A 26813-nucleotide genomic window follows, 5' to 3' on the forward strand; every position below is an offset into this window, starting at 1 on the left:
AGTGTCAGAGATGAGGGAGAGAAGCCATCGAGAAGAAAACTGAAAGAGGTAGAACACATAACTGAAAGAAACGATGTTGTGTCCTCCATGGTTGTGCTCCTCGTGGGCCTAGGCCTTAACGTGGCTCGTGGGGCTTGGGCCATGAGTACTACATTTGCGAAATAATGGGTTAGTTTTATTTTAAAATCATTTTATTTTTTATTTAAAAAATAAAAAAGAAAAAAGAAAGAAACATTAGCTTATTAAGTTCGCTCTGTCAAAAGAAAAAATAGAAAAGAAAAAAAGAACACAGGTGCATCACGAGGCTATTGCACTTCGGTTGTTATGAAAGTTTTACTATTCATCATCTGACACGCCACATTTATTTTTATTTTTTATTTTTCTTAAACTAATTAAGTTATTCTACTCATCATTTATATACTGTATATTTGGTAAAAAAAAAATTAAAAAATTATGTATAGTGTGTGTTACGAAAATGATGAATAGATTTTTTTAATTTCATATAATTAAGTTCGGACCGTTAAAAGTCCGTGACACCTTTTTAGATCGTATGGTTCGGCCTGAGATGTAAACGGGCCTTACTTAAAAGCCCATTAGATAAACGAAACGGATGGGCTGCCTATCAAGTTTGGTCCAATTAGGGCAACATAGGTAATTAGAAACTTTACAGGGGCTCGTTTACCAAATTTAACTTCTTTTAAATAAAAAAAGTCTAGTGTTGTGGCACACAAGCCAGAGGAGAAGGGGATTTGTGCGTTCGCTGCTAGGGTTTCTCCGTCTTCTGCCAATTTTCCCCGGGGTTGATCTCTCTCTCTCTCTCTCCCCTCCCCATATATATATATAAGTATGTTTATACGCGTCTTGTTAATTTCATCCTCCGCTTACGTTCGTTTGCCCTGAAATTTATCTTTTCGTGACAAAATTATTTTTATCGAGAGCCGGAACAAGTTTTCTTTCAAAACATAGGGAATCTTCAGAAAAATCCTTCCTTTGGAAGACCTCAATTATAATTTTTTTTTTCTCACTTGTCAAAAAGCTCATTTCAATCTTATCCCTCAATATGGCCTTAAATTTCATCGAGTTTGGGGAGAAAAATTCCCTTATTTCTACTGGGGCATGAAACGAATTTAGGTTAACCTTGTTATATTGATTAAGTGTGTATCAATGATATTTGTATGGCTATTTCTTTTTAATATATAGCTGTTATGTGAATATGCCTTTTTTCCCAGTTTAGAATATGCTTCTTTATAATTGTGCAAAAATTTTGATTCTAGTTGCTATTGTTCTCATTTGAGCTTATTGGAGTAGTCTACAGCTGCGTCTGAAATTCTTAGAACGTTTGATTTCTTGCTGTCTGATTTTATTGCTGTATCTCATCCTCTCCCTATCCTCCATTCCTTTTTCTTATTGGCACCGTGTGTCTGGAGTGTCCCGAATAATCCTGGGGTGCACAGGCTCTCGGTATGGAGTTTCCTCGTGCACCTTGGATAATTCAAAGGGGAAATCCCCAGTCCGATGGACCATTGTTTGCACTCAAGGAGATTTGAACCCTGGGAGCATCCCAAGCCCCTTGGCCTTTGCCACTTGAGCCAACCCCTAGGGGTTAAACATGAATTTTTAACGCTGACGATTTACTTTCTGTTGGCTAGTTTTTTAGTTCGAACTGGTGTAAAGTGTTATGACATCTTTTTTGGGACATTTTTTGTGCACGGATCGTAAATTAATTTTATCAACCTCCTTTCTTTGCATTTGACAGTTCGTTGCTGCAAAATGACTCGCATATACGTGGGAAACTTGGATCCACGAGTTTCTGAGAGGGATCTTGAGGATGAATTTCGTGTTTTTGGAGTTATAGAAAGGTAGAATAATTTGGAAGTAACTTTTTTCTTTTTATATTTTCTCTCCACCAATTAGAAATGCCAACAGTTACTAGTTACTCTTGTGTAATTTGAAGATATGTTTTTTCATATTGATGGTACCTCAAAATGTGATAATTTTGGATTCATCTTTAACTCCTTGTTCAATCTAACTTGGCAAGCTGATAGATTTATATTTTCATTGTGCTTATTTGTGCTATTTTTGCACCATTTTATGATTAAACACTCATTGCACCATTTTTATGAATCACGGTATGGTGAGAAAAATATATAAAATATATGCTGTTTGAGGGGTGCCAGCATAAAGTTGTTCTAGAAAACTCTTAACCGATGCAAAATAAGCTTGCTGGCTCTCAAGTTGCTGCCTCCCTGATCATTTAACCCATGCCTTATTTTAGGAAGTATTTTCTGTATCATGTTTTGATGGGGGACACTGGACTTCTGATCCAGGGCTGAAAACTGATGAAGATCAATTGTTATTCATTATTCTGCATTTGTTTTTTGTTATTTTATTGTCTTGGTAACTATCACTAGACTTTGGTTTGTATTTATCATTTGGGCTTATTTTTTATTAATTTTTTAATGTCAGTCAGCCCAAGTGTGACCAGATTTTTTTTGTGTTAGGGTTATATTATGGTCTCTTTAAACATAATTTTATATTGCTCTTAGCAACTTTTGATGAACAATAATTTTTGCCAGGCTTTTTTTTTTTTGTCTCCTCTCTCTGTTCTCCCTATGTTTTTTTTCCCTTTCTTTCTTGCTTCGTCTTCTGTGCTTCTGTTTTCTTTCCTGTTTCTTCTTTGCTTTTTTTTTTAATATATATATATATATCTAAAAACTTCAATCAGTTGGGTTCTCCTGTATGTGTTCATCCTACATCACATGATAGCTAAAGTGTCGTGAAATTTTTTAGTCTTGGCAGGTGTTTAAATTTTGTACATAATTCTAAGCCGTTTTTTAAGAAGTTGTTCTGAGAGCCATTGATCATGTCTTTTATTTTACTCTTAAATTATAATTTTCTATGCAGTGTTTGGGTTGCACGGAGGCCACCTGGTTATGCTTTTATTGACTTTGAAGACCGTAGAGATGCAGAGGATGCAATCCGTGAGTTAGATGGTATGGTTGACTGTTTTAAAGTTCTTCCCATGGCCGTGCCTTTTCTGCTTTGTAATGAAATTCTTGGTACTCATAAAAAGTTCTTTCACTGGAGAACCACTGCCAACAAGATGTAATGCAGTACTTGGGCTATGCCTACATAATCAATAAAATTCTTCTTTACCAATAAAAAAATATTATAATATAATTATTGACCATGCTTAGCTTTTATAGATAGCCTAGAGACACACATTCATTAAATATCCCTAAAATTGCATTGATAAATTTGCTATTTGGTATTTCAAATACTTAGGATAGAACCCCAAGGGGTTGGCCCAAGTGGTGAAGGCCTTGGTCTTGGGGCATCATTCCCTTCAAAGTCCAAGGTTCAACACCTCATAGGTGCAAACAGTCCTTTGGGGCCACACCCCCCTGTGAAAAGCTGGCGATTTAACTAGTTCCGTGTAGGGAAACTTCCGTGGGTGCGGTGCACAGGACTGGGGTTTACTCTGCAGGGGTGGGTCCGAAGGGCCCTGCCTTGGAGAGGTTCCCCAACATAAAAAAAAAAAAAAAGGATGTAACATTTTAGATCCCTAGTATAATATTCAACTAAAGCATTTTAAAATAGCATTAATTACCTTCTGGCTGATGACTTATTGTTTTCCCAGCCTTGCTTGCCACAACTCTTATCAATTTGATTTTTCTCGTTTGTGATTAGTTGTCTCTAGGGTATGAAGATAGTCTTTATATTCTATTACTGCATCATGGATTCCAGTCTTGTTTGCCACAACTCTTATCAATTTGTTTTTTTTCTCATTTGTGATTAGATGTCTCTAGGATATGAAGATAGTCTTTATATTCTATGACTGCATCATAGATTTTATATATGAGCAGGCAGGCTATAATGGGCCTTTTTAACTGTCCATAAACTATTGGTGACATTACATTTTGGTTTTATAGAAGATAAGTATGCGGGAGAGATATCTAATGGCCCTTGGCCTTTTTTGGCGACGGAGGTGAACATTTGTTGTGCAAGGGTTTTGTTTTGTTTTGTTATTGTTTTTTTGTGAGACAATCTTGTGGGGCTTGTGGTTTCAAATGGACTAATATGTGCTCTAGTGGACTGAAGTATGTTCTAGAAATCTTGTGAGAAGATCATTGAAAAGATGGGTCTTATTACCAAATTATGTTGTCTACATGAGTAAAAGATTAGAATGGAAGTAGTTCTTTTGGTTAGTCTTTGCCCAGAGAGGCTGGTTTGTAACCATTGTCTTGGTAAATACTGTGGCTAGTTTTGTAGACCCCATTCTGGCGCATTTTAAATTTTTTTTATGCATTTTAGAAACACTACTTTCTATTCCTAATGCATTTCTCTACAATACTGCTTATATTTGTGTTTTTGTTTTCTTCATATTTTTCACAATATAGTTTATACTTTGAATTTACTGCTGGGCAAGCTCACTAGTTCTGTGTTTGTGGAAGTATGCACTCGCCAAAAGTTTATCAATGTTCCTTATAAAAAAATTGTGCAAATTTTTACTGACTGAGAATTGTTCTGTGCCTTTCTATATGACCAGGCAAGAATGGCTGGAGAGTTGAGCTTTCTCACAACTCTAGAGGTGGGGGTGGTGGTGGTCGTGGAGGAGGGGGCCGTGGTCGCTCTGGGGGTTCTGATTTGAAGTGCTATGAGTGTGGTGAGCCTGGTCATTTTGCTCGTGAGTGCCGTCTGCGTGTTGGTCCTGGTAGACGTCGGAGTCGCAGTCCTCCCCGATATCGGAGAAGCCCAAGTTATGGTCGAAGGCAAGTTCAAGTCAGATGGTCTTCTTTTTTATAATGTCACATTGCCTAAATGGTATCAATGTTTGATATTGATAGCTGGGGTGGAACTTTAAGATGGCAGATACTTCCAATCTGGGTTGGAATGAATACACTGCTATCAGTATGATGCCTTTTGACACGATCTGATATTGTATGGCAGGAGTTACAGTCCCCTTGGACGATCCCCTAGACGCCGCAGCTTGACACCTCCTCGTGGGCGCAGCTACAGCAGGTCACCACCATACCGTGGACGTGAAGAGTTGCCATATGCTAATGGGTTTGTTCCTTTGCTTGGTTTTTAATTGTATTCTGTAGGTAGTGGATAGGAGGACCTCCCATGCCGGAAGGCTACTATACCACGTTCAACGTCAAAATATAGGCAGTTTACATTGCATAATGTTTTGTTTGCTATCCTTTTGTGTCAGTAGCCAAAACATGAGCTGAGTCTTTCACCATCCTCAATTTGGTTGCTGGGAAGGAGCATCAATTCGTCCTTATGAGCTTTAACCTAATCTCATACATGATTGTCTCTTTTGCAAATGGCTGATTAATTTTACTTTCTTTTGTCTCTACCAATTTTTTTGTAGAAATGGTTTGAGGGACCGACGCCGAAGCAGGAGCTGAGTATGGAAGCCTTGGTCACTTTGCTCTGTTATGAGGATACTGGGAATGAATGTTAATTAGTGTGCTTGGACTTCAGTATGACTGTTTAAATCGGGCGACGCCCTCAGCTTCTACTCTTGGATTTGGATAAGTTCCTTTCTTTCTTTTTGCAGTTGGATTTTTTTCCCTCTATGCTGAATATGTAGTTTCATTCTAGGAGGAGATCTTAAGCATTATGAATTTATTGAGGACATTCCAATGAGCAAGTTGCTAAAAATCTATGCTTTTTGTTTTTTTTTGATGTTGAGGTCTCTTCTGGTCCTGCTTCATTGTTGATGTGCTTCTGCACTCCCCTGGATTTCGTTCTTCATTGGCCACTGGGATCTTCAATTTAATGGTTGTGGGTCCCAGCCTGCTACTTCTGTAGATGCTTCTATTTGATTGTCTCTCCAGTTGTGATGCGCCTCCCTTCTCTTGTGGCATTTCTTTTATTTAACTTTAACAGATTGAGGAGCTGCGTCAAACACTTCTGGCAGGTATTTATATCTGTTCTACAGAAGTTGGGGGGTTCTTAAACAAGATGAATTTATTTTTGCGTGGATTTTCTAATTTGATTTTACTAAGAATTTGCGTGGATGATCCATTGAAGATTTTTTTTTTTTTTTTTTTTTGTTTCTTTCCTCCGGTTTTCTGTTGAAAAAGAGGTCTTTGATTTAAGTTTTTTTGATTTTGTTGCGGACATTGAACCCCTCAAATGTATTGGGTTGCAAATGGTGGTTAAATGTCCAAACAATCTTTACCCTTTACATTGAAAATGGAGTAAGATTGACCTTTTATTAATGAGTTGCAGTTTACCTTTATTTGGGTGTGGGGCTTTGATATTAGCCTTGAAATTATCTTTTTTACATTACTCCATATGTGCCTGCTTTAATTTCCTTCTCGTATTTTTTTCTCCTCAATATCTACTGGGTCATGGGTTCTTCTCGTGCTGTGGTTTGGTGACCTCGGCTAAAGTATGTGGTGACCTCAGCTAAGTTATGGTGTTGCTAGAAGATCAAGAACTTCAATTGTAGAGGACCCGTGGCTTTTGGCTTTAGTACCTGACTTGGTTTGGTTTTTAGTGCTAAAGCGGCTTCCTTAGTTGTTCTGGGTTTGGCTGGATGATAAATCTTCCAAAATGATCGGCATTCGACTGATTTTTGTGGTTTCTCTGCATCGTAAACAAGTTCTGCTGTACGTTATGCCAATAAGCAGTGCATTATTACTCATTTTAGGAAGGTATCTCATTTAGCCCCCTGGTTACAAGTCCTATTGTTTTTAGGGGGTAGGTGTGGAGATGTAGGGTGAGATTTACCGCTTCTAGTATCTTTCTATTGGGGGCTTTTTATCTAAACCATTTTTTATTACTTGTCTTTTCCAATACACATTGAATTTCTTTTCTTTCAGAACTACTCAGTCCATATGATATCTGTGGTTGCTGGATATTCATTTACCCTTCTTTTCAAATTTGGTAGTTGAATACATGGAGGAACTGAGAGGAATGGGGAAGTTATTGATTTGTTAAAAAAAAAATATTGGAAATTCCATGTTAAATTGATATTTTATTATATGGCTTAAACAAGTGGAGGGTGGGGTTATAAACAAGAAATATTATTTACGTTGAGTGAGATATTGTATGTACTGCAGTTGGACGATGCCTAACCTTTTTATATGTACTCCAAATGTAGTTTTAAATATTTTTGAGGCTCTCATTTTGATAAATTTTATACACCTAAAAACTTAGTGGTTGATTTTACTAGAGTGCATTGCACATTTTGACTAATTATTTGTTTATAATTTTTCCAGTTTAAGTGCTCACTTTTTGTTTAGTACAAAATCCCAATTCAAGTTTCTCTAATTGTTATTATTCATATATATATATATATTTTTCCTTTTTCTAATAATCTGTGAGCTTGTTGCATGTAGGATTATATTCAATTTGTTTGGATAGAAAGGCATCTACGATGTTATTTCTCTCTTCTAATAGATATAGCCATGGGAACCTTTTTCTAATAATCTGTGAGCTTGTTGCTTGCAAATCATGCTGGCCGAGTCGGGTCATGTTGGAGCCCATGACCACTGTCATTTGCTCGTGGAGCCCATGAACAACCCATCCCGGCCCCAAGAGATCTTCTGTTACATAGCAGCAATCATGTAATACATCATAAACATGAATACATAAATTAAAGAGATCTATTTTAACTATTAAACAATAAGAGAGAAGGAAAACAATACAAGTTAAAATCACATGGGCCGGGTCCCCATCAAACCTGATTAGGTTTCATGCACATAGGAAACAAAAATGATTCTCTTTTTGGAATGGTTGTTTCAGCCGAAGGCATGGTGGATTGGAGGGTCCTTTTTCTAGAAAAAGACGCTTCAATATTTTTTCTCCCCAGTCAAAATATTATCGCCCAATTAAGTTATTTGAAAAATGATGTATCCCTGTCAGCATCACTTCTTGATATGTCAATGTGTTGGAGAGGGGTCCATAAATACCCGAGTAAAAAAAAAAAAAAAAAAAAAAAAAATTCATAAAGGCACATGCTTTCACATAATCATTGGGTGAAGGTTATCAGCCAGATAAACATGCCCCTTGCAGATTGACCCTGGTATGTCAAAGTTCAATGAAAGCTTTCTGAGATGGCTTTACATGTAACATTAAGTGGGTAATTTTCAACCTACATGAATGTCAGTCACACTACCATAACTCACTTGGCACCAAAATTGCCAGCTTAGGTATTATCCCAAGTGAATATGAGATGCTAAGGGGGGCCAGTTGTTGGGTTGTCAAATCAAAGATTTTGCTGATTGGCAGTGCTTGCCAAAATGGAGTGCCAGAGAAGAATGGTCAGGGAGATGGCTACTTTGATCATATTGCCAACCAGAAGTACCATCTAAAAAAGCCAGAATCAGCGTATACCCTACCAAAGATTTCGACCCTCACAATTTTTGTATTAACCCTATAATTGAACTATACGACGCCAAAACCTCAGCCACCCCTACATATAATAAAAGCTGAGCTTTGTAATCACCGACTTGCCTGCCGACACTTTATTCATCTAGACTACATTCAACTACAAACTGGCACACCTAGGCACTGCAACATATAAAAAAAAAAAAAAAGACAAAAAGGGCGTGCGAGCGTGCGTGCGTGCGTGCGTGTGTTCATAGAGAGAGAGAGAGACAGAGAGAGAGAATCTATGGTTACATTGAATAGACCAGAAAAATGTACAAAAAGATGTTTTACATGTCTTAATCAATAATGAAGAAAGAATATATAAAGTATAAACCAGAAAGCATCAAGCAATCTCATCCTTGGACTCTCTCTTGCATTCGGCAAAATACAAAGACAATATGGCCTGGGGGGCAGCAGCGGGGGAAGGTGCTAAACCGCACACAAGCAAGGGTTGATATTCTATTCCTACCTATCACGAACAATAATTCAATACCTATGGAGGATTACAAAATGACCAATGCCCTATGGAAATGCGGAAAAATTGTAGGTGTAAATGCCAAGGAGAGTGATTGTGAACGAAGAAACCCTATCAGACACTTCATTCGTACGAGGAATACAAGAAATTCATTTTATTGAATTGGAGGGTTACCCCTTGACTGCAATCTCCCAAGGCAAAAAGGATTGAACTTCCTTGCTTGCACTGCCCACACAGATCACTGATGCCGAGATGCACATTTACTGAATCTAAGCAGAAGGGTGCTTTTCTTTCTCCTCCTTTCTCTTGTCCCCCCCTCATTATTAGCTCATCTGCTCCCCAATTAAATCAAGACCCACAAGAAGGAAGGTCACCCCTTGGAAAAGCAGGAAATAGAAGTGGACTCCTTGTGCAGACAACAGGCTTCTGACAGAAGCTGTGAGCAAAAGGAATGCCAGAGCAAGCTCCTTCCTATATATCTTGTTAATTTTCTTAACAGAATCTCGAGCTGCTTCTTTCTGTTCCTTAATTTGGTTCAATTCACAAAGCTCACTCTCAGAAGCTCCTCTGTAGAATTGTGGCTGGTTTATTGTTTTAGGTTCCCTTTCAGCAGCTGCCAGTAAATCAGATTCTGATGACCTGCCAGCCTTCTTGGTGACAACCCACTCATAAGAGCTACCCAACTGGAATAATCCAGATACCATTGCGTTGAATTTTGTAACAGACATGGTATTCTCAAATAGCAGGTAAGGAACAATGAAGGGGAAAGATTTGGGGGCTGGAAGAATGTTTAGGAATGACATAAATACTGGCACATAACAAATGACCCATACAGGAAGCTCAGCCTCGGGGACAAACATAGTTAAAGGAAGAATTACGCAGAACAATGTGAAGGAATAGAAGGGAAGGATGAGTTTCCTCAACAGAAAGAATAGCATTACTAAGTTTGCTTTCTTACATGCCGATATCTGCAGTATCAAAGAGTTTAAGCCTTTTAGTTCAGATCAAAAGTAATTAATATCAAGGTCAACTCAGAGGTACCTTTGAAGTTATGATTGCTGGAAGACACAGTCTAAAAAGTTGCATTGGGCCAGAATGCCAACGATGCTGCTGCTTCCTGTAAGCTTCATATGACTCGGGAACTTCACAAAGGACCTGAAAATGTAAATACATTTAAGCTTGAAAGTAAGTTCGGTCAATTTTCAGGATATCTAAAGTTGGGGTCCTATTCATGTCCCTCTTCAATTAAATATAAAATCATCAAGTACCTTTACATCATTAAGGAAGATGAACTTCCAACCGTTGAGATGGGCTCGGATGGCTATGTCCATATCCTCCACAGTTGTCCTTTCAAGCCAGCCACCAGACTCCTCCAGGGCTTCAATTCTCCAAACACCAGCAGTTCCATTGAAACCAAAGAAATTAATGAATACCCCATTGACCTGCTGTTCCACCTCGAAGTGGAAACACAAATTAATGTTTTGGAGACGAGTCAACAAGTTTTCATCCTTGTTCACGAAAGCCCATCTAGCCTGAACCAAACCTAGTTCAGGATTGTCCTGTGGCACCAGGTAAGAGAGACATGCATATTAAGTTCTCATACTACTTTTGACTAAAAATTTCACCAAGAGTGTATAATTCTTTTCCCACCTTGAAATGGGGCACAGTTAGCTTAAGAAAATCAGGATTAGGTTGGAAATCTGCATCAAAAATCGCCACAAACTCATAACTCTTAACGTAATCACAGCTCATTGCTGACTTGAGATTCCCTGCTTTGTAACCAGTTCTAACCAAACGATGTCGATAGATTATGTTGATGCCCCTTTGGTTCCATTTAGCAACCTCTGCTTCAATTAACCATTGAATAGTCTCATCATCAGAATCATCAAGAACTTGAACCAGTAGTCGATCCTTTGGCCAATCAAGTTGGCACACTGCAGAGATAGACTGCTCATAGACCTGCATGAGGCCAGTGCCAGAAAACCCATCAACATCAAGAAAATTCCACCAAAAGAATCTACAGATTGGTCGTATAAATAATTTATATTGATTCGAACTATTTTCAGATACCCTCATCAGATATATCTCCTATAAGGGTAATTTCTTCAATTTCACTGAATAAAAAGATCTGAGCATTGTGACATAATTATTGAAATCGTGATCGAGCAGCGAATTAAATCTGATGGTTCTTTTTGGGGGGGAGGGGGTAGACAATAAGTGTTTAATTGACAATACGACGCTTTCATCATTACTGAACTGTCTTGGTAAAAAAACCATTACTGAACCATGCAAATTACTCCTGAACGGTGCAAACCCCTAATTCAAAACGAATCAATAAGGATAAAAAAATTTCTTTCTTCTTTAATTATTCTTCTACTTTTTTTTTTTTTTAAGTCCAGACGTGCATTCTTCTTTATTCTCATAGTTTTCCAAATCCAGAACTTCCACTAGTTAGAAGCGACACAAACCAATCTAAAGACCTATACGAAAACGTACGAAGAAAGAAAGAGTGAAAATTAGAGTCTTACCTCCCTCTCATTACACATTGGAATTTGAACGAGAACCATGGGATAGTTGCCTGACCCCTCCACATCATCCGACTTGAAGGGATCCCCCACAATCCTTGGCTTAATCTTCTTGTATTTTATCCATAAGCAACCTAAGCAAAGTATCATACGGTCCACGGATTGGATAAGGAACAGAACAACACAGAAGTTTGAGAGTGCTTGAATTGGGGGCGCAATGTAATCGGCCCGGAATGTCAACCAAACAACATAAGCCATGTGGAAGAAGCCTCGCAACTCAGAAGTCCGAGGAATGTGCAAACTGGGATTCTTAAAATAATGCCACCCTTGGAAATAGGCAACCACCTCAAAGGCCAGGATGGCCAAGGCAGTGACTAAGAACGCTCTTATGATTCTGAAAAGCAGTTTCCCTTTACCCAACTTCTCGCTGGCCAAGGTTACTCCTTGTCTATGGATCAGCCTCTTTTTGATGGCTCCGAGCAATGCCCAGAGTGCCGTGGCGAGCCAGGCGACGCAACCGATAGCACGATTGGCCTTGAGAAGCAAGACCCACGTGACCTGCTTCGCATTCTTGCCCCGGCTTTTCTCCATCGGCCGGAACGCAGCGTCTGGGCCGTCAATCTTCACAACTGAGAAGTTGGGGTTCTCCATTGTGACTACCACCGGGGTTCCCTTGCGGGTATCTTTTCCCCACCAGTTAGAAAAGTCCAATCTTGGAGTCATTTCCGAGCAAGGTGGCTTTTGAACCTCACGAGCTGAAAAGGACGCAGAATCCAAGAACACACAACCGCTAAATCTTCAAGAAACTCTCGTAACCAGATCTGAATACTGAGAACCAAGCAAAACACATTCAAGAACCAACCAAGAAAACTAACAAAATCTACAGGAATTCACTTCCACGCACTCCATTCCACCCGCAATGTAGAAGGGAAAAAAAAAAAAAGAAAAAAGAAAAAAAAAAACCAAGAACAGGGGGAGGTGAGAGCGAGAGCTTCTCTGTACTGTCTCAGTGTCTCAGAGAGTCAGAGGGCTCTCACTTAAACACGGGAAAGCCACATTCTGAGGGCAAGTATATCTGCAGCCGTGAGAGAGCCCAGCACCATGTGGGGGCATTTGTCAAGTAAGCCGGACAAGCAAAGTCACTCCCCCAAAAGTTAACTGTTTTGGGCGTATTATAATTTCCCGAGCTTATTAGAAGTCTGCATTTAATGAAGTAAAAGGAAAATGCGGTAAGCAATTCTGTGACAAAACAAGGCTCAAGCAAGGGCAGACAGACTAGTGAAGACTAGCTGCTGACTTCGAGAAGAGAAAACACATCCACTCTTAGCGAAATCTAGATTTTTCAAAGTGTTTCGGGTGGTGCCTGTTGGATTGTTGACTGCATTGGAATGGATGAACATGGCCAATTGCTATTACCTTTTCTTAGATACGATAAATATTATTTTTAACTTTTAATTTTGTTATTATTAATCATACTCTTTATATGACATATTTAAGCGAATTATTTAAAATTTTATCACATTAAATAAATAATTGTGGATGATAAAACGAAGAGTAATATTCATCTTTTTAAGTTTGGTAAAAAAAAAAAAATAAAGGTAGATTGAAGTTTCAGTTTTATTTTTACTTCGACACCTGCCTAAGTTGTATATTATTTAGAATATTCTTTATGCTTGTCGGAAGCCTAGAGCTATGGGTATGGTTGTAATTGCACAGTCCATATAAAGAATACCCTTGCCTGAAAACATTTAAAATAGTAAATAGAATAATAAAAGTTACACATACTGTTGTAGCTTGGGGGCCCACACTATACCACCCTCCTTTTGCCAATAATACGCAACTTTCTTTATAACATAACAAATATACAAATTTAATTTATAATATAGTCACAATTATTTTATAATTATTAAATATAAAAAAATTAATGTATAATATAGAAGTTCTTTAATTTATAATTTAAATTTTTTCTTAAATTTTAAATTTTACTTAACCTTTCACTTTACCAAAGGTTGTAAAAATAATTATGAAAAAGGTTTGTGTTGCCTATTAATAATTTAATAGTGGATATATTACACTATAGCATTACTATCCGGAGAATATTGTAAGACGTGTATGGAAGATGATGGTGTGACTTTTGTAGAAAATCATGTTGCCTTCGATGGAATTAATGTTATTTTATCACATTTATTATCCATAATTAATCATTAATTGTGGGTGTGTGTACACAAGGGTGTTGGATCTCACCCACAATCTCATTTGGACGTTTTTCAGTTATCCTAATTTTACGGGTATTCTCAATTATTTTTAAATCTGCCTTCTCTGAATGTGATGCTCAACTAGCGATCCAGATCGATTGACCTCAATTTATTTCTTATTAATCATTTGCCCCGGGACAAAAAAAAAAAGAAGAGAGATTTTCGAGATATTGCTGTGTTTGGGAGGCATTTCCAATGAAGAAATCGTGCAGGAATTATTTTTTAATGCGTTACCTCATTTATTACCGATTTATTATTTAACTATTTTTTCATTTTTCTCTATAAATCTGAATTAAGAATACAAGAACATAACCTTTTTGTATAATTTAAAAGAAAATAAATTCAATCAACTAACGTAATTTGAGTTGACATTCTTTTAGTCTTTGAGTTAATTTTTATAAAATTGAATTTATTTTTTATTAATTTACATGATTACGTTAGTTGATTGAATTTTTTTTTTTAAATTATGCAAGAAGGTCATGTCCTGAGGTTTTTATTTCAAATTCAAAGAGCAAAATGAAACAAAATAACTGGATGGTAAAGCAATATTAAAAGAGGTGTAACTGTGTATGAGTATCATTACTCTTTTTAATATGAGTAATACTAGGTACAAGTTTCAAATAGACAATGTTTATACAAACCATTAGTAAAAAAATAAATCCCACTAATAAAGAATAGTTTTTTTTTTTTAATATATATAGACGTGGTCTACTTTTTTACAATGCTTGTATGTGATTTGTCTATTTGAAATTTATTAGGCCAACTCAATAAATAAACATACAAAACAAGAACCCGAGGATATGGACCAGGGCTGTAATTGAGCCGATCCGAGTTAGTCTTTGGCTTGCTGAGTTCAGCTTGACTCAAAATACTCGAGCTAGAGCTTGAGCCCAAGCTTGAGATTTTTTTTTATTCTTTGTTCTAGCTCGACTCGATAAGCTAAACTCTCAACTCGAGTTTAAGCTTTAATTATTTATTTTTTATTTATTGAATAAGATTTAATAATTAATAAATTAATTAAATAAAAAATGTAATATTGAATTTATACAACTAACAAGTATAACCTCTATTGAAAATAATTAATATATACCTAGTTGATGTTTATCCAAAATAATAATATATTATATGCCTACATATATTATTAATACATATGCTTAATATGATAACATATATCTATTTCATATATGGTTTCCACATACTAGTATATGAAATTATTAAATTTTATCGACTAATTATTATACAAATTATAAAATATATCTATGAAGTATATTCACTATATAGATATAAGTAATTAGATTACATATTATATATTTAATTATAAAAGTTGTATGCTTATATTATTAACTAATACATATATATATTTATATGTGTGTATATATACATAGGTGTATGTATATATTTATCAATATATGAATGAGTTTTAATCGACTCGAACTAATGAGTCGACTTAAGTATAAACGAGCGGGTCTTAAAGAGCCTTAGCCAAGTCGAGTCGAGTTTTGTTGTGTATGTGTCATTTACAAATCGAGTGTATATCTGCTTTCACGAATGAGTTTTTTTTTTCATGAGTTGAGTTTGATTCGAGTTTAATAGAGTGAATATCGAGTGGACTATTGAACAGACTGGTTCATTTACATCCCTAGATATGGTCCAACTCTTCTTAGAATGCTTTAGTAATTAATTAGTACTAATGCTCTACATTATTTATTAGTTAATGCGTACCTACACTATTTTTCATAAGAAAAATTATATTCATCATTTCTATACTATACATCATACATGATTTTTTTCTTTATCAAATTTATAGTATATAGATGATGAGTAGAAGAATTCATTTTATTTGGTAAAATTAAAAAATCAAGTGTAGTTTATGGTGACAGGATGATCAGTGTAAGGACTCTTTATATATTATGCTAATGTATTGGAGAGTAATTATAAAAGAGAAATATTACTTATCATCTCTATATCATATATCAACATATGATTAATTATTTTTATTATTTTATTTGATAAGGAGAATTTTTCATTATAAAATAGTTATGAAATACGAATACTTAATACTCTTAACCTATAAAATGTCATGTTATTAAAAATCAATACTATTTCTGATAGGTTGGAAGTTGCATATTATCCCTATTTCAAAATTACTTAATAATTTTTCTGTGTTAGGTGTTAGAGCATTAGTATTGGTCTCATCAAATTTATCTTCAAAATTTGATGAAAAGTATATATTTTTCATAAATTCAAAATTTCTTTATCCATAACTACACATTAGATTAGCTATTAGATTCATCAAAATAATAATATAATATTATTTTTTAATAATAATATTTTTAATTTTTTTTTCATATTTTACAATTACACTAACCATGCATACATTAACATGACCAGAAAATAAAACTACCGTACAGTAGTGTTAGTAAAAATTATACTAAAAAAAAAAGATAAAAGAATTACATTACACAAATTATATGAAATGTAAGAAATATATTTTATAATAAAATAATAGAAATAAAGAATGAATAGTAGGTCTTTAAATATAGAGATGAAGATGAAGGTACTGTAATTCAAAACTTGAACTTTGATAGTATACTGAATTCAATGCCAATATTTTTACTCCTAAATTATCAAATTTTGATAAAAACTCTATTTTGATGGGACCGATGCTTGTGCCCTTAGCCTGTATTTTTTAGTGGAGAGGTATTTTCTGTCAAAAATCTCCACCGCTGCGAATTTATTTTCTCTAATATGTCAGAGCACATACATACCCTCATGAAACACGTGACAAAAAGATATGAGAGGGTCTTCGTGAGGTAATCATTCATCATCGTCAGTACTTTCAAAAGAATCGTTTATTCCTTTTAGTTTTTACTGATAACAAACAGTAGCATTAAGTAATTAACGAAGAGTAATAATATATTCACAATATATTACATAATATATTACATAATAATATTATAAAATAAGAATATTATTGTAAAATTATGTTATATTTATAAGATATTTTATAAAAATACTTCTAATTTAAAATATAGTTGTGTAAAGTGTTGTAAAAAATATTATGTGTCAAAACTCATCTCATCTCATCATTACAACTTTATCAAATTCTCACACAAAATATAATAAATAATTCAACTTTTTCAAATTTTAAAACAAAATTTCCAAATTAAATAATTTAACTTTTATTTTATTATTCACAAATCATCTCAACTCATTTCTAAATTCAAATTACTCATAAATTATTTTCTATCGAGGAAAAAAAGAGAGAAAAAAAAAAAAAGGAGTTTTTCGATCGTTTAATGCAAAAAACTATTGAATGCTTCCAACACTAAAAAGCGGTTCCAGCACCCACAAATAAAAGAATCCAAGAAGACAACCGCACACTCACAACCAATACCCAACTTGCCATTAAAGCACACCACAAAAATGCTCCCTAACTTCCCAGTTTTGTGTCGGTGGAAATTAATAAATACACACACATATATAATTCTACTTTGATAAAAGGAAACAGAAGTGGACTGTGGACCATTCTATGTTTAGTTTAGATCCCTCGATGATTGGTTGCAAGTGGGATTTTGTAGTCATTGACTGATCCTAAATGTGCCAAATGAGCATGTAAGTAGTTAAGTTTAAGCACTAATTCGAGAGAAATGTCGTTCATAATAATTCTAATTAATTTTTAGATTTTGCTACTCATCATCTTTATACACCACATGTCACAGTTATTTTATTTAAAATTCTTTTGGTTTTATTCTTCTTAATTAATTAAATTTTTCTACTCACTATCTATATATTATACATTTAGTAAGAGAATAAAAATTAAAATTAAAAAAAATTATGTGTAGTATATGGTATGTGAGGATGATAAATAAAATTTTTTTTTATTTTTATTTACATGTCAACTGTGTAATAAATGAAGACAGGATAATAATTTAAAATATTGTGAATATTATTTGCTAATTTAAATACAATTATTAACACTGAAGGAGAAAAAGGAAATTAGAGCCGGATTTCACCAAAGCAACAAAATAAGAAAGATTTTGGGTACAGTTTGGAAAAGGCACGTCGGTCTGCTTCCCAGTGAGGTCCAACGGCAACAGGTCCACTGATCACTAATAGACACCTCGCATTTATGAACGGTCCGTGGGGTAAGCCAGCTCTCCTTTTCCCCCATTACTACAAACCCAACATTAGGCAGGATTCGTGGAAGTAGAGCCAATTTTGCCGTTTAGCTTGTTAATACGAAGCAGTGAATCAAAAATTATACTCGAAAAATGGCAACAAATCAATTGAGCGGGGCTATTTCTTTGGTACCAAACCCAGAAAGTGTCACCACAAGAGTGGTTTTTTACTCAATCTTGTAGCTCATTTTAATGAGAGAAATGTTACGTGTGTAAATATGTGTATTTAAATAAAATGACAAAAATAACAAATCATATATTGGTGTGTGGTGTAGGGAATGATATATAAAATTTTTCTAGATGGAAATTGTTTACTAAGCTGCTGGGAATATTACCCTAAAAAAACACCCCATAAGAGGAGGACATCAATACTCTATTACAAAGGTCATTTCTCGTGCCACGGTCTGGCCACTACATGGTAACCAGACTACATCAGTCTCATAGTTCTTGTCTGTGTTTGTGTCCCTCGTCTAGCCAATGCTAGACTCAAATCCACGAACAACCCCATGTATGCGCACATGCATGTGTAATGGAGAGGAAGGTTGTACACATGGTGTGTATTGATATTCTTGGATGATTTATATACTTTTTTTAAGCTTTAGGTTTCTGAAAATGCAAATCATAGTTGATGTCAGAAGGACTTTTGAGAAGCAGCAGAAAAATGAGTGGGATTAGTCTTAGAATTTGCATAAGCAGGATTGAAGTAATATAAGCCTTGTTTCTCAAATGTAATCCCAATCATCTTTTTCATTGATTGGTCTTGTAAAAGACAATGAGTATGAAAGAAAGACAAAGAAATATTAGAATCTTTGGTTAGCTTAGAAATAAATAAAAGATTAAAGGTAAATGATGGTACACATAAGACATTTTGCAAGAAGAGATTATTAGAAATGCAAATTGTTCCTGTGTATGTAGCTGGTATAATCTGTCAATTGGGCAGAGTTATAGATGCATTTATTGGTTTAGGAGGAAAACAATAGAATAGGGGTGAACAGATCATATGATCTATTGCATTAGTGTCTAATATCTAAGAACATTTAGATTTTGAAGTGGAAGAAACTAAATTGTAAGAAGAATTACCAGAAAATTGAGAGGAAGTAACAAGATTGCAAGCTAATGTATTCTAGGTGTTTGAGATGACCGAGAGGAATTGGCAATAGCTAGTAGTTTATTGAAATCTTTAGAAGTCAAAGAAACCATGTGAGACTCATTACTGTTTTGATTACAGACTTCATCAATTGCAATTGCAGCATGAACAACAGAATGAATTCTTTTTCCTTTTGGTCCAGTCCACCCAGGAGGGCATCAATGAAGCTAGAAGCACTTATTCACCATATTTCTATTGTATCCACAATGTGTACAATGAATGGTAGATTTCTTGAATTTTTCTTTTGAATATCTGTATTGGTTTACTGCAGGATTCAACTGTTAACAATCAGTGCATGAGGTTCAGTACGAACTGAGTTGGTCAGTTGTCTTTGGCTTTCTTCTTGGAGTAATAAGCAAAAGACCTTAGCCATAGGTGGTAATGAAATTGAAAGAAGCAACTGACTTCTTATGGATGCAAAAGAATGATTTAAACCAACCAGAAACTTTAGAACATAATCTGATTGTTGTTTTTGTAGCAGAAAAGAGAAAAGATCACATGTACAACTTGACATTTCTCCACAAGTACATATTGGAAAGGGACGAAAACTAACATATTCATCCCATAATGTCTTGAAGGCACTGAAATACTCAGTGACAGAGGAAGAACCCTAGTTGATGCAACTCAAAGATTTTTCAAGGTGAAGAACCCTTGGTCCATCACTTCTTAAGTATAGAGTCTTCAATTCATTCCAAAGATCAAGAGATGAATTTACATATAGTAGGTTGTTTCGAATATCTTTGGAAATAGAGTTTATAAGCCAAGAAAGCACCAAGTTATTAGCTCTCAACCAAGCTGTGTGAAGAACAAATTGAGAGATGTTTAGAGGTCGAATTGAACCATCGATGAATGCCACTTTATTCTTGACAGATAAAGCAATGGTGATCGAGCGGCTCCAAGCAACATAGTTATCTCCAGTAAAAATCTTTGAGACGAGAAGAGCACCAGGGTTATCACTTAGATGCAAATAGTATGGACTTGATGAAATATTTGATGGATTTGTGGTGATAGAATCGGTAGAACTGATAGAATCCATTTCAAGAAAGAAAGAAAAATTAAGAATTACAAACTTCGACAGATAAAGCTACCTAGAAAAATCACTACAAAATTTTGAAGAAATTGTAATGCAGAGAAGAAAAGAAACATAAAGAAAATGATCAAAAGATGAAAGAGGATGGATCGAATTCTAAAAAATCAATGTGTAAAATTTCTAATCTGATACCATGATAAGAACTTGATCAATCAAATGTAGAGAGAGCTTGAAAACAGAGGAGAAGGAAAGGAATTCTAAATTGTATTGAAGAGTAAAATGAAAAAAGTATTAAACTAAGTTTACTATTACATCATATTTATACTGAAAATGTAAACTAACAGAATTAACTAATTACATTGTATTGCCTATTTTAGCCTTAGCCTTTTCTACTTTGGACTTTAATTCCATATTATCTATATATGTGATGCAATACTCCAACCAAATCCACTAAAAATGGCAGTAGCTACAGTTCTCATCATCTACGTAAAAAGACTTGATAATCGTGGTCCTCTTCTAAAAAATTCTCAACCTTTTTGATCATATTATGACCGAACAACAAATAGCCAAGATAATAAACCCTTCTTCATATTTGGCACTGCTGCTCCATGTACGAACATTAGGCTGGTAAACATTAGGTCATCTGATTATCACTTTGTTGATTAATGATACAATTTATGGATAATTGATTGAAAGTTCAAGTAGCTGTTGCACCTCCTATACGTCCACGTGCCTTTTATTTACGTTGAGCTGCTTCAACATCCGATACTACATTCAGTGTCTTGTTTTTCTTTTGTTGATACTTGGCATATGAGTACCACACACCACCGGCTGTGTTGATAACCAATCCAGTTACATTCAAAGCATGAACTTGAACACCACCCAACAACACAAAACCAAGGGTCTGAGACACCAATAAGAAAAAGAAAAAAGAAAAAATATTCAGTCACAAATTAAGAATATAAAAGCATATGTCAGAAGTGTTAACTTGAACAGTTTATAATATTTTAAAAATATCATAAAACATAAAAACATTATATATGGGCTGGTTATTAGAGGATTCCAAATTTTCCTTTCCTAATCATCCAAATCTGTACAAGCTGAACCTGAGATACTCGATGCATACCGTGGAGCCAGCCCCTTTAAGAACACCAACTATTGTTGTTGTTAAAGCAGAGTTGACTATGGTACATAAGAACATGGTGAAGTTGAGGGCAATGCCCATTACCAATGAAAGAATCAGGATCGCCAAAAAGTATAAAGAATTACTCTGCATACAAGGACGAATTTCAAGTTAGACATCAGTTTTATGGTTAAACAGAAGCAGAGGATGCATTATAGGGGAACAATATATCAAAGGATTCTACTACTGCCAACAAGAAACAAATCTTAATGATGGAACGATAGCATTAAGAAATCAAATGATGCCCATTTATATTTTCCTTTTTTCCTGCAATTTTATTAAAAGCTTTACTCAAATAAGTCTGAGCAACAAATACAAATTTCTTGACTGATCGGCTATGTACTCTTTCATAAATGCAGGCACTTCACTTTAATTTCACTGGTAGTATTTATGGACTTCAAACCTTTGAAGCTGCATGCTTCTAGAATGATGTAATAGGGTAACATAGTTGCCACCACTTGTAAAAATAATTAAGGAATGATTGTCAAGGATACTTGGTTATCAAACTTCAATCTATTGATAGGTTTTCCCAATCATAACCAATAAAATTAGGTTTCCTTTTTCAACTCCACTACGTCCACATAAAAAATAAAAGAAACAAAAATGCATATAATATCTCATAGAGCAGATTAGCATTTTTTGATTTAGTGACTATTCGAAAGAGTACCTTTGCAAATAATAGTGAAAAAGAATTTGGAAACTCTCCTGTAGCTATGATGAGAAACAGCAAAAATGGAAGGGACAAAATGCTGTTGTAAAACATGATTTCAACAGAAGAAAGCCCATCCTCTGCACCAGACTTCTCTACCAAGACTAAGTACATGGTCTGCATTTGAACATATACAATTCCAGTTGTAAAGCACATATAATTACGAGCTTCAAATCAATCTTTAACTATGAAGCTAATAAATATCCCTTAAGTAAAAGTAAATATTCTGCCTGTCCTCTTGCTGCCTCCTCTTCAACATGGTATAAGGCTACAGCCAGCAGGCTTTGGGCCTCAAACTCTAGCAGTCTCAATCCTCTCACTAGGCCCAAATCAAGAACAGTCTCAAGTCACTATCCAAGTCCCTTGCTGTTTGGCTCAATGTCTTGTTCAAGGGCCTCTGATCATACCATTGTGCTTTATCGATAGCCATAATAGAGACCGGGTTGGGGATGGTTGATGTCAGTGAAAGGGAAGAGGGATAATGGACCCAAAATAGGTAATCATTGATGCCACATGGTAGATCCCGAAGGGGGTAGGGATTTGCTATAGCAGGTGCAGAAAATGTGGCAGAGTTTCTGAATTCTACATATTCGTATTTGCAGAGTTTATGAAAGACATGTTTGGTCTCGAGGACTTGAGGTGCAAAAAAGATCAGATTTATTTGATATTGGTGTGTTTTTGTTTGATTTAGGGTACATCTAAGGAGGTCAGAGGAGGCAGGGAGGTAACAGTTTGGGCCAACAAGGATGGCGAAAGAAATGGTAGATTTGAATCTCATCATGCTTTTCATTTATTTGTTCTTTTGGAAAGGGGTTTGGAAGGGGGATTGACATTGACTAGGCTTTCTTTCTTCCTTCCTTTCTTTTCTTAAAATTTTAGTTTAGATCATGCGCCACTTCCAAAAACAAAACGGGCATATTAACCAATTAATAACCTAAGTTGACGTCATAGGTTGGAGAAACCAAAATGAAGGATTTGTGCTAATAAAGAAATTAACTACAATAACTAGAAATTTGGATGAATTTCAGAGACGAAATATACACTGGAATCTATCCATTTGTAATGAAAAATGAAGTCCAACCTGGAAAAAAAACAGAAGTAAGGGCCATGCTGTATCCAAAAAGGTCAAAGGAAAAATCTCCTAGAGCAGCGATGATAACTCCAGTAGCTGTCAATATAACAGAAAGAGTCACCTGAAATTTAATGAAGGAGCAGCTGATAGGTCAGAACTTTCTATTCAAAATTAACAGTCATGATGATTCTTCTGATCATTTTTTAAAAATACTTAACAAGCATTTCAAAAAATAAATATAGCACTTAGAACAACCATTGCACATGATATGTAGTATATGCGTCAAAGAAACGCATGTTCTATAGATCAATTCATGAAATGTACGCTTTTTGTACTATCCACTTAAGCAGTAGAATGCAGTTACAGCTTTAACATGCCATTGAGAATATTCACGTGATGTCAAAATTACAATACACTCCTATGAAAAAGCAACTTCACATACATTAAAGAAACAGTCTCATCTGTTTATATGGAAATTCAAATGAAAGCATTCACGGACCTGAGTCGTAGGTCTCCCTTTTCCTGAAAAGAATCCAGCGATCAGTACAGCAAGTGGTGTGAGTCTTTTTATCGCAATATACATCGGAATATTAACTCCTTTTAAACTCGCCAATGCAAATGCCACATTAGCATTGTAAAATAGTGAAATTGGGAGAAGCTTCCTAGCTGTCAATATATCTACTGATTTGGCTTTTGTGTATCCCATTCTTCGACCAAAGTGTATAAGCAAGGTGGTTGCCAATTGCTAAAAAAAGAGCAACATCAAACAAAATATACCACCAACAGTCACGATTTCCTTGCAAAGTTAATGAAAGAGTAAGTGCTCCAATCTGCTTTCACAAATTCATACCTGCAAAGTGAGGAGGGTCATTGAGTGTGCATACTGCATAAAGTATGGCCTTATTGATAAAAACCATCGCCATCGAAGCAACCCCATATGACAAGGCTGCAGACAAACTACATGCACAATAGTAAAGAGTTATACCTGGCCCTAACGAGAATTAAGATACCTTATATGATGCAAAATCATATATTACAAACATGTATAATCGAAATCATCAACAGCCATCTAGTTAGCTTAATTAAATTTGGGTTCACACAAAATTAAGTGACATAAACATGGGCGAGATTCTATCACAAGGAGGACTATTCAGACTTGGGTTTATCACATCGAGGCTTATTTTTAATTGAAACTTGTTCATTATTGTGGCAAGGAAAATGCGTTTATGAGGCTCAGCGAGAAGGACAGTGTGCAATCAAGAAAATGATCAGGATGGGCCCGAAAAAAGAAACCTCAATTTTTTACTCGGTGAACTAACAAACTAAACTAAGACTTGAATGCTTTAATTTGGATTAGTTATAATATTATGACTCTCGATCATTGAAGATTAGTGATATTCTTCGTAATGGTATCAGATGAAAGTGAAGGGGCTTTATTGAATCACAAACCAATGCTTTACAAGGGGGGCCTTATTTATATGGAGCCCAATAAAATAATATACAAAGCAATGTGGGACTAGAGGGACTAGTTTAACAGCTTCTGTAACGATTACTCGATTAGTAATTCCACTCGACGTAATTCTAAGGTTTCCAGGCATTCCTTGAATTGAGATTCAGAAACAGCAAACGAAGCAACTTAGCGAAAGCTACCGAAGGGGGGTATGGATAAAGAGATAATAACAATAATAATATTATTCTATATGAAAAAACCTAAAAAATGGACTTGTTTCAGAATCACTCCGGTTTTCCATGGCCGACGACGAAATGATAGTGATGAAGAGATTGCGATACATAGAACAATCTCTCAGTCACTCCAGCGACGCCATCAAATCACAAAAGCTCCGATCATACCCCGAATCCAAGGCCAGTTTGTAAGAAAATCCTGCAAATAAAACTAATCCGAATTCGGTTCAGTATGCGAAAAAGCCAGCCAATAAAAAAGAACTAGGAAAAACTCGTCATTGGCAAAAGATTGAAGAAGAAGAAGAAGAAGAAGGGAAAAAATAAACTTAACTTGATTAATATAGCAGATAAAGTTACATAATAGCACGAGGAAAAATAGAAAGGCGTAGATCGTCTTAATGATTTAGGTTACTGCAATGGTAATGAAGAGCTGAAGAAGATAGGATTTTGTGGGGAGTGTTCAGTGACCAGTGTTGAGTGTGGGCGAGAGAGAGAGATGAATATAATATTGAAAAAAAAAAGAGAAGAAAAATCCAGAGGGTTTTGGGTTCGGCGAAACAGCTGGCGGTAGGGTCGAGCGAGGCTCGCAATCACGTGGCAAATGCAAGGATTTGAAAGCCACCGATGCGGAGTGGTCGCCAGTTGTGTTAAACCGGAGCAAGGTTTGAAGCTGTTGTCGGATTCTGTAATCTAACTATAGTCGTAAATTTATATAATATATTAATTATTTTATAAATTTAATTTTATAAAATCTATTTACTAAAATATTTCTTATAATAAAATTGTAACTTTCTTATGCATCGCGCGGCTTGGAAGTGTACGGATGTTTTGATATATTTTAAATTTTTGTGAATAAATAATGCAAACGATTTCTATTTAATTTTGTTATTTTCAATCTAACATATTTTGAATAATAATATATCAACAATTAAGATAATTAAAATGACTTGAACTTTATCTCGAAACCCTTCGAGAAAAATGAGATTCAATTAAAATTTTTGTAGTATCTATGTTTTTCAACAGATTTGTACAGGATTTATATATTTAAATTTATATCTAAAAATTATATAAAATATAACATACTAGCTTATATGATTGAAAATTACAAAATTTAAAATGAAAAATAATATTTTTATTTATAAATATTACTGAATCACTGATAACATGGTGTACGTGGTTTACCTAATAAACGTATAAATAAATGTTGATATTTTGTCAGAAGAATTGGTAAGAATTATTTTATTTATTTATCTCTAGTAATTTAGAAACCCAAGACGACCTTTATCCGGAAAAACTTATGCCATGCATGCACTGTCGAAGCCATGATTCCATATATGGATGATCTTCCAAATCCTAGTTCCTTTTCTACGAGGGTTTACCAAATTTGCAGGAGAATTGGTCTTATTGTTGGTTTCATATCCATTCAGTGGGAAAGGCGAACACGTACTAAATGGTAGGGCAGCTTATACTCGCTTCCTAAGTTGAAGATGGAAATAACAGTACTGTAAGTCCCCACATAATTCTGTAATCTTGCTCTCGCCGATAATGCTTTCGGCGCCTCCGAGATTGGTACAATATCGTCTGTTCATGTATTATTGACAGGATCCTAAATTGCACAAAATCAGCAAATATATCAACACCATGATTTTAAGAATTAGCCATTGATTTGTAAATATCAATTCTTTCCATGTATTTATTTGTTTCCATACTTAGTTTTGATACCGTGTTGAGAATATAAAAACAGAAGCACTTTGTATTGTCTTAACTTGATTGTTTACAATGAAAGGATTTGATAATTAAATAGATACATGGAGCTAAGTTAAGTATGGGAACAAAGCTAAGTATGGAAACAAATAAATACATGGAAAGAATTGATATTTACAAATCAATGACTATACTCAAATTGAAGGCCTCGACTATCATGAGACTTTTGCTCCCGTTGCCAAAATGACTATTGTTCAGTGTTTCTTGGTCGTCGCTGCTACCCAGCAATGGATTATTCATCAACTTGACGTCAACAATGCCTTCTTACACGACGATCTTGATGAAGAAGTCTACATGACAATACCTCCCGATTATTGTCTCAAGGGGAGACTCGTATCTGTCGTCTTTGCAAATCCCTTTACGGCCTCAAACAAGCATCTCACAACTGGTTTTTTAAA

General features: G+C 35.2%; 3 protein-coding genes across 4 annotated transcripts; 1 reads left to right on the forward strand and 2 right to left on the reverse strand.

Annotated features, from left to right (window-relative positions):
* Positions 1–667: 667 nt before the first annotated feature.
* LOC121263572 (serine/arginine-rich splicing factor RSZ22-like) lies at positions 668–6832 on the forward strand. Of its 2 annotated transcripts, XR_005940298.1 has the most exons (7): positions 668–799; positions 1757–1859; positions 2905–2993; positions 4550–4772; positions 4951–5067; positions 5378–5929; positions 6408–6832. XR_005940298.1 is itself a non-coding variant. In XM_041166535.1 (6 exons), the coding sequence occupies exons 2-6, from the start codon at positions 1771–1773 to the stop codon at positions 5412–5414; spliced, it is 555 nt and encodes a 184-aa protein (XP_041022469.1). In that variant the 5' UTR covers positions 731–799; positions 1757–1770; the 3' UTR covers positions 5415–6832. The 2 variants fall into 2 exon arrangements, 1 of the variants encoding a protein (XP_041022469.1); XM_041166535.1 differs by having other exon boundaries at positions 731–799; positions 5378–6832.
* Positions 6833–8623: 1791 nt separating this feature from the next.
* LOC121263573 (probable xyloglucan glycosyltransferase 5) lies at positions 8624–12787 on the reverse strand. Its single transcript, XM_041166536.1, has 5 exons — positions 11395–12787; positions 10517–10825; positions 10135–10425; positions 9908–10021; positions 8624–9834 (listed from the first exon to the last, which is right to left on the reverse strand). The coding sequence occupies exons 1-5, from the start codon at positions 12112–12114 to the stop codon at positions 9190–9192; spliced, it is 2079 nt and encodes a 692-aa protein (XP_041022470.1). The 5' UTR covers positions 12115–12787; the 3' UTR covers positions 8624–9189.
* Positions 12788–20251: 7464 nt separating this feature from the next.
* Positions 20252–25297, reverse strand: LOC121263574 (UDP-galactose/UDP-glucose transporter 7-like). Its single transcript, XM_041166537.1, is given in 9 exon segments — positions 20252–20908; positions 21131–21274; positions 21855–22016; positions 22982–23089; positions 23468–23713; positions 23819–23857; positions 23859–23925; positions 24679–24850; positions 24983–25297. Coding segments are annotated over 8 exon segments (1017 nt in total). The 5' UTR covers positions 24762–24850; positions 24983–25297; the 3' UTR covers positions 20252–20740.
* Between the last annotated feature and the right edge of the window lie 1516 nt (positions 25298–26813).

The sequence above is a fragment of the Juglans microcarpa x Juglans regia genome, chromosome 4S, assembly GCF_004785595.1.
Source record: "Juglans microcarpa x Juglans regia isolate MS1-56 chromosome 4S, Jm3101_v1.0, whole genome shotgun sequence".
Taxonomy (NCBI): domain Eukaryota; kingdom Viridiplantae; phylum Streptophyta; class Magnoliopsida; order Fagales; family Juglandaceae; genus Juglans; species Juglans microcarpa x Juglans regia.

Bases quoted from the DNA above. Each gene is read 5' to 3' on its own strand.
- LOC121263572 (XM_041166535.1), top strand. From the start codon at position 1,771: ATGACTCGCATATACGTGGGAAACTTGGATCCACGAGTTTCTGAGAGG. The intron at 1,860-2,904 runs GTAGAATAATTT...TTTTCTATGCAG, and splicing joins GTTTTTGGAGTTATAGAAAG to TGTTTGGGTTGCACGGAGGC. The intron at 4,773-4,950 runs GCAAGTTCAAGT...ATTGTATGGCAG, and splicing joins AGCCCAAGTTATGGTCGAAG to GAGTTACAGTCCCCTTGGAC.
- LOC121263573 (XM_041166536.1), bottom strand. From the start codon at position 12,114: ATGACTCCAAGATTGGACTTTTCTAACTGGTGGGGAAAAGATACCCGC. The intron at 10,426-10,516 runs GTGGGAAAAGAA...CTGGTGCCACAG, and splicing joins TAACTGTGCCCCATTTCAAG to GACAATCCTGAACTAGGTTT. The intron at 10,022-10,134 runs GTACTTGATGAT...TTACATTTTCAG, and splicing joins TCTTCCTTAATGATGTAAAG to GTCCTTTGTGAAGTTCCCGA.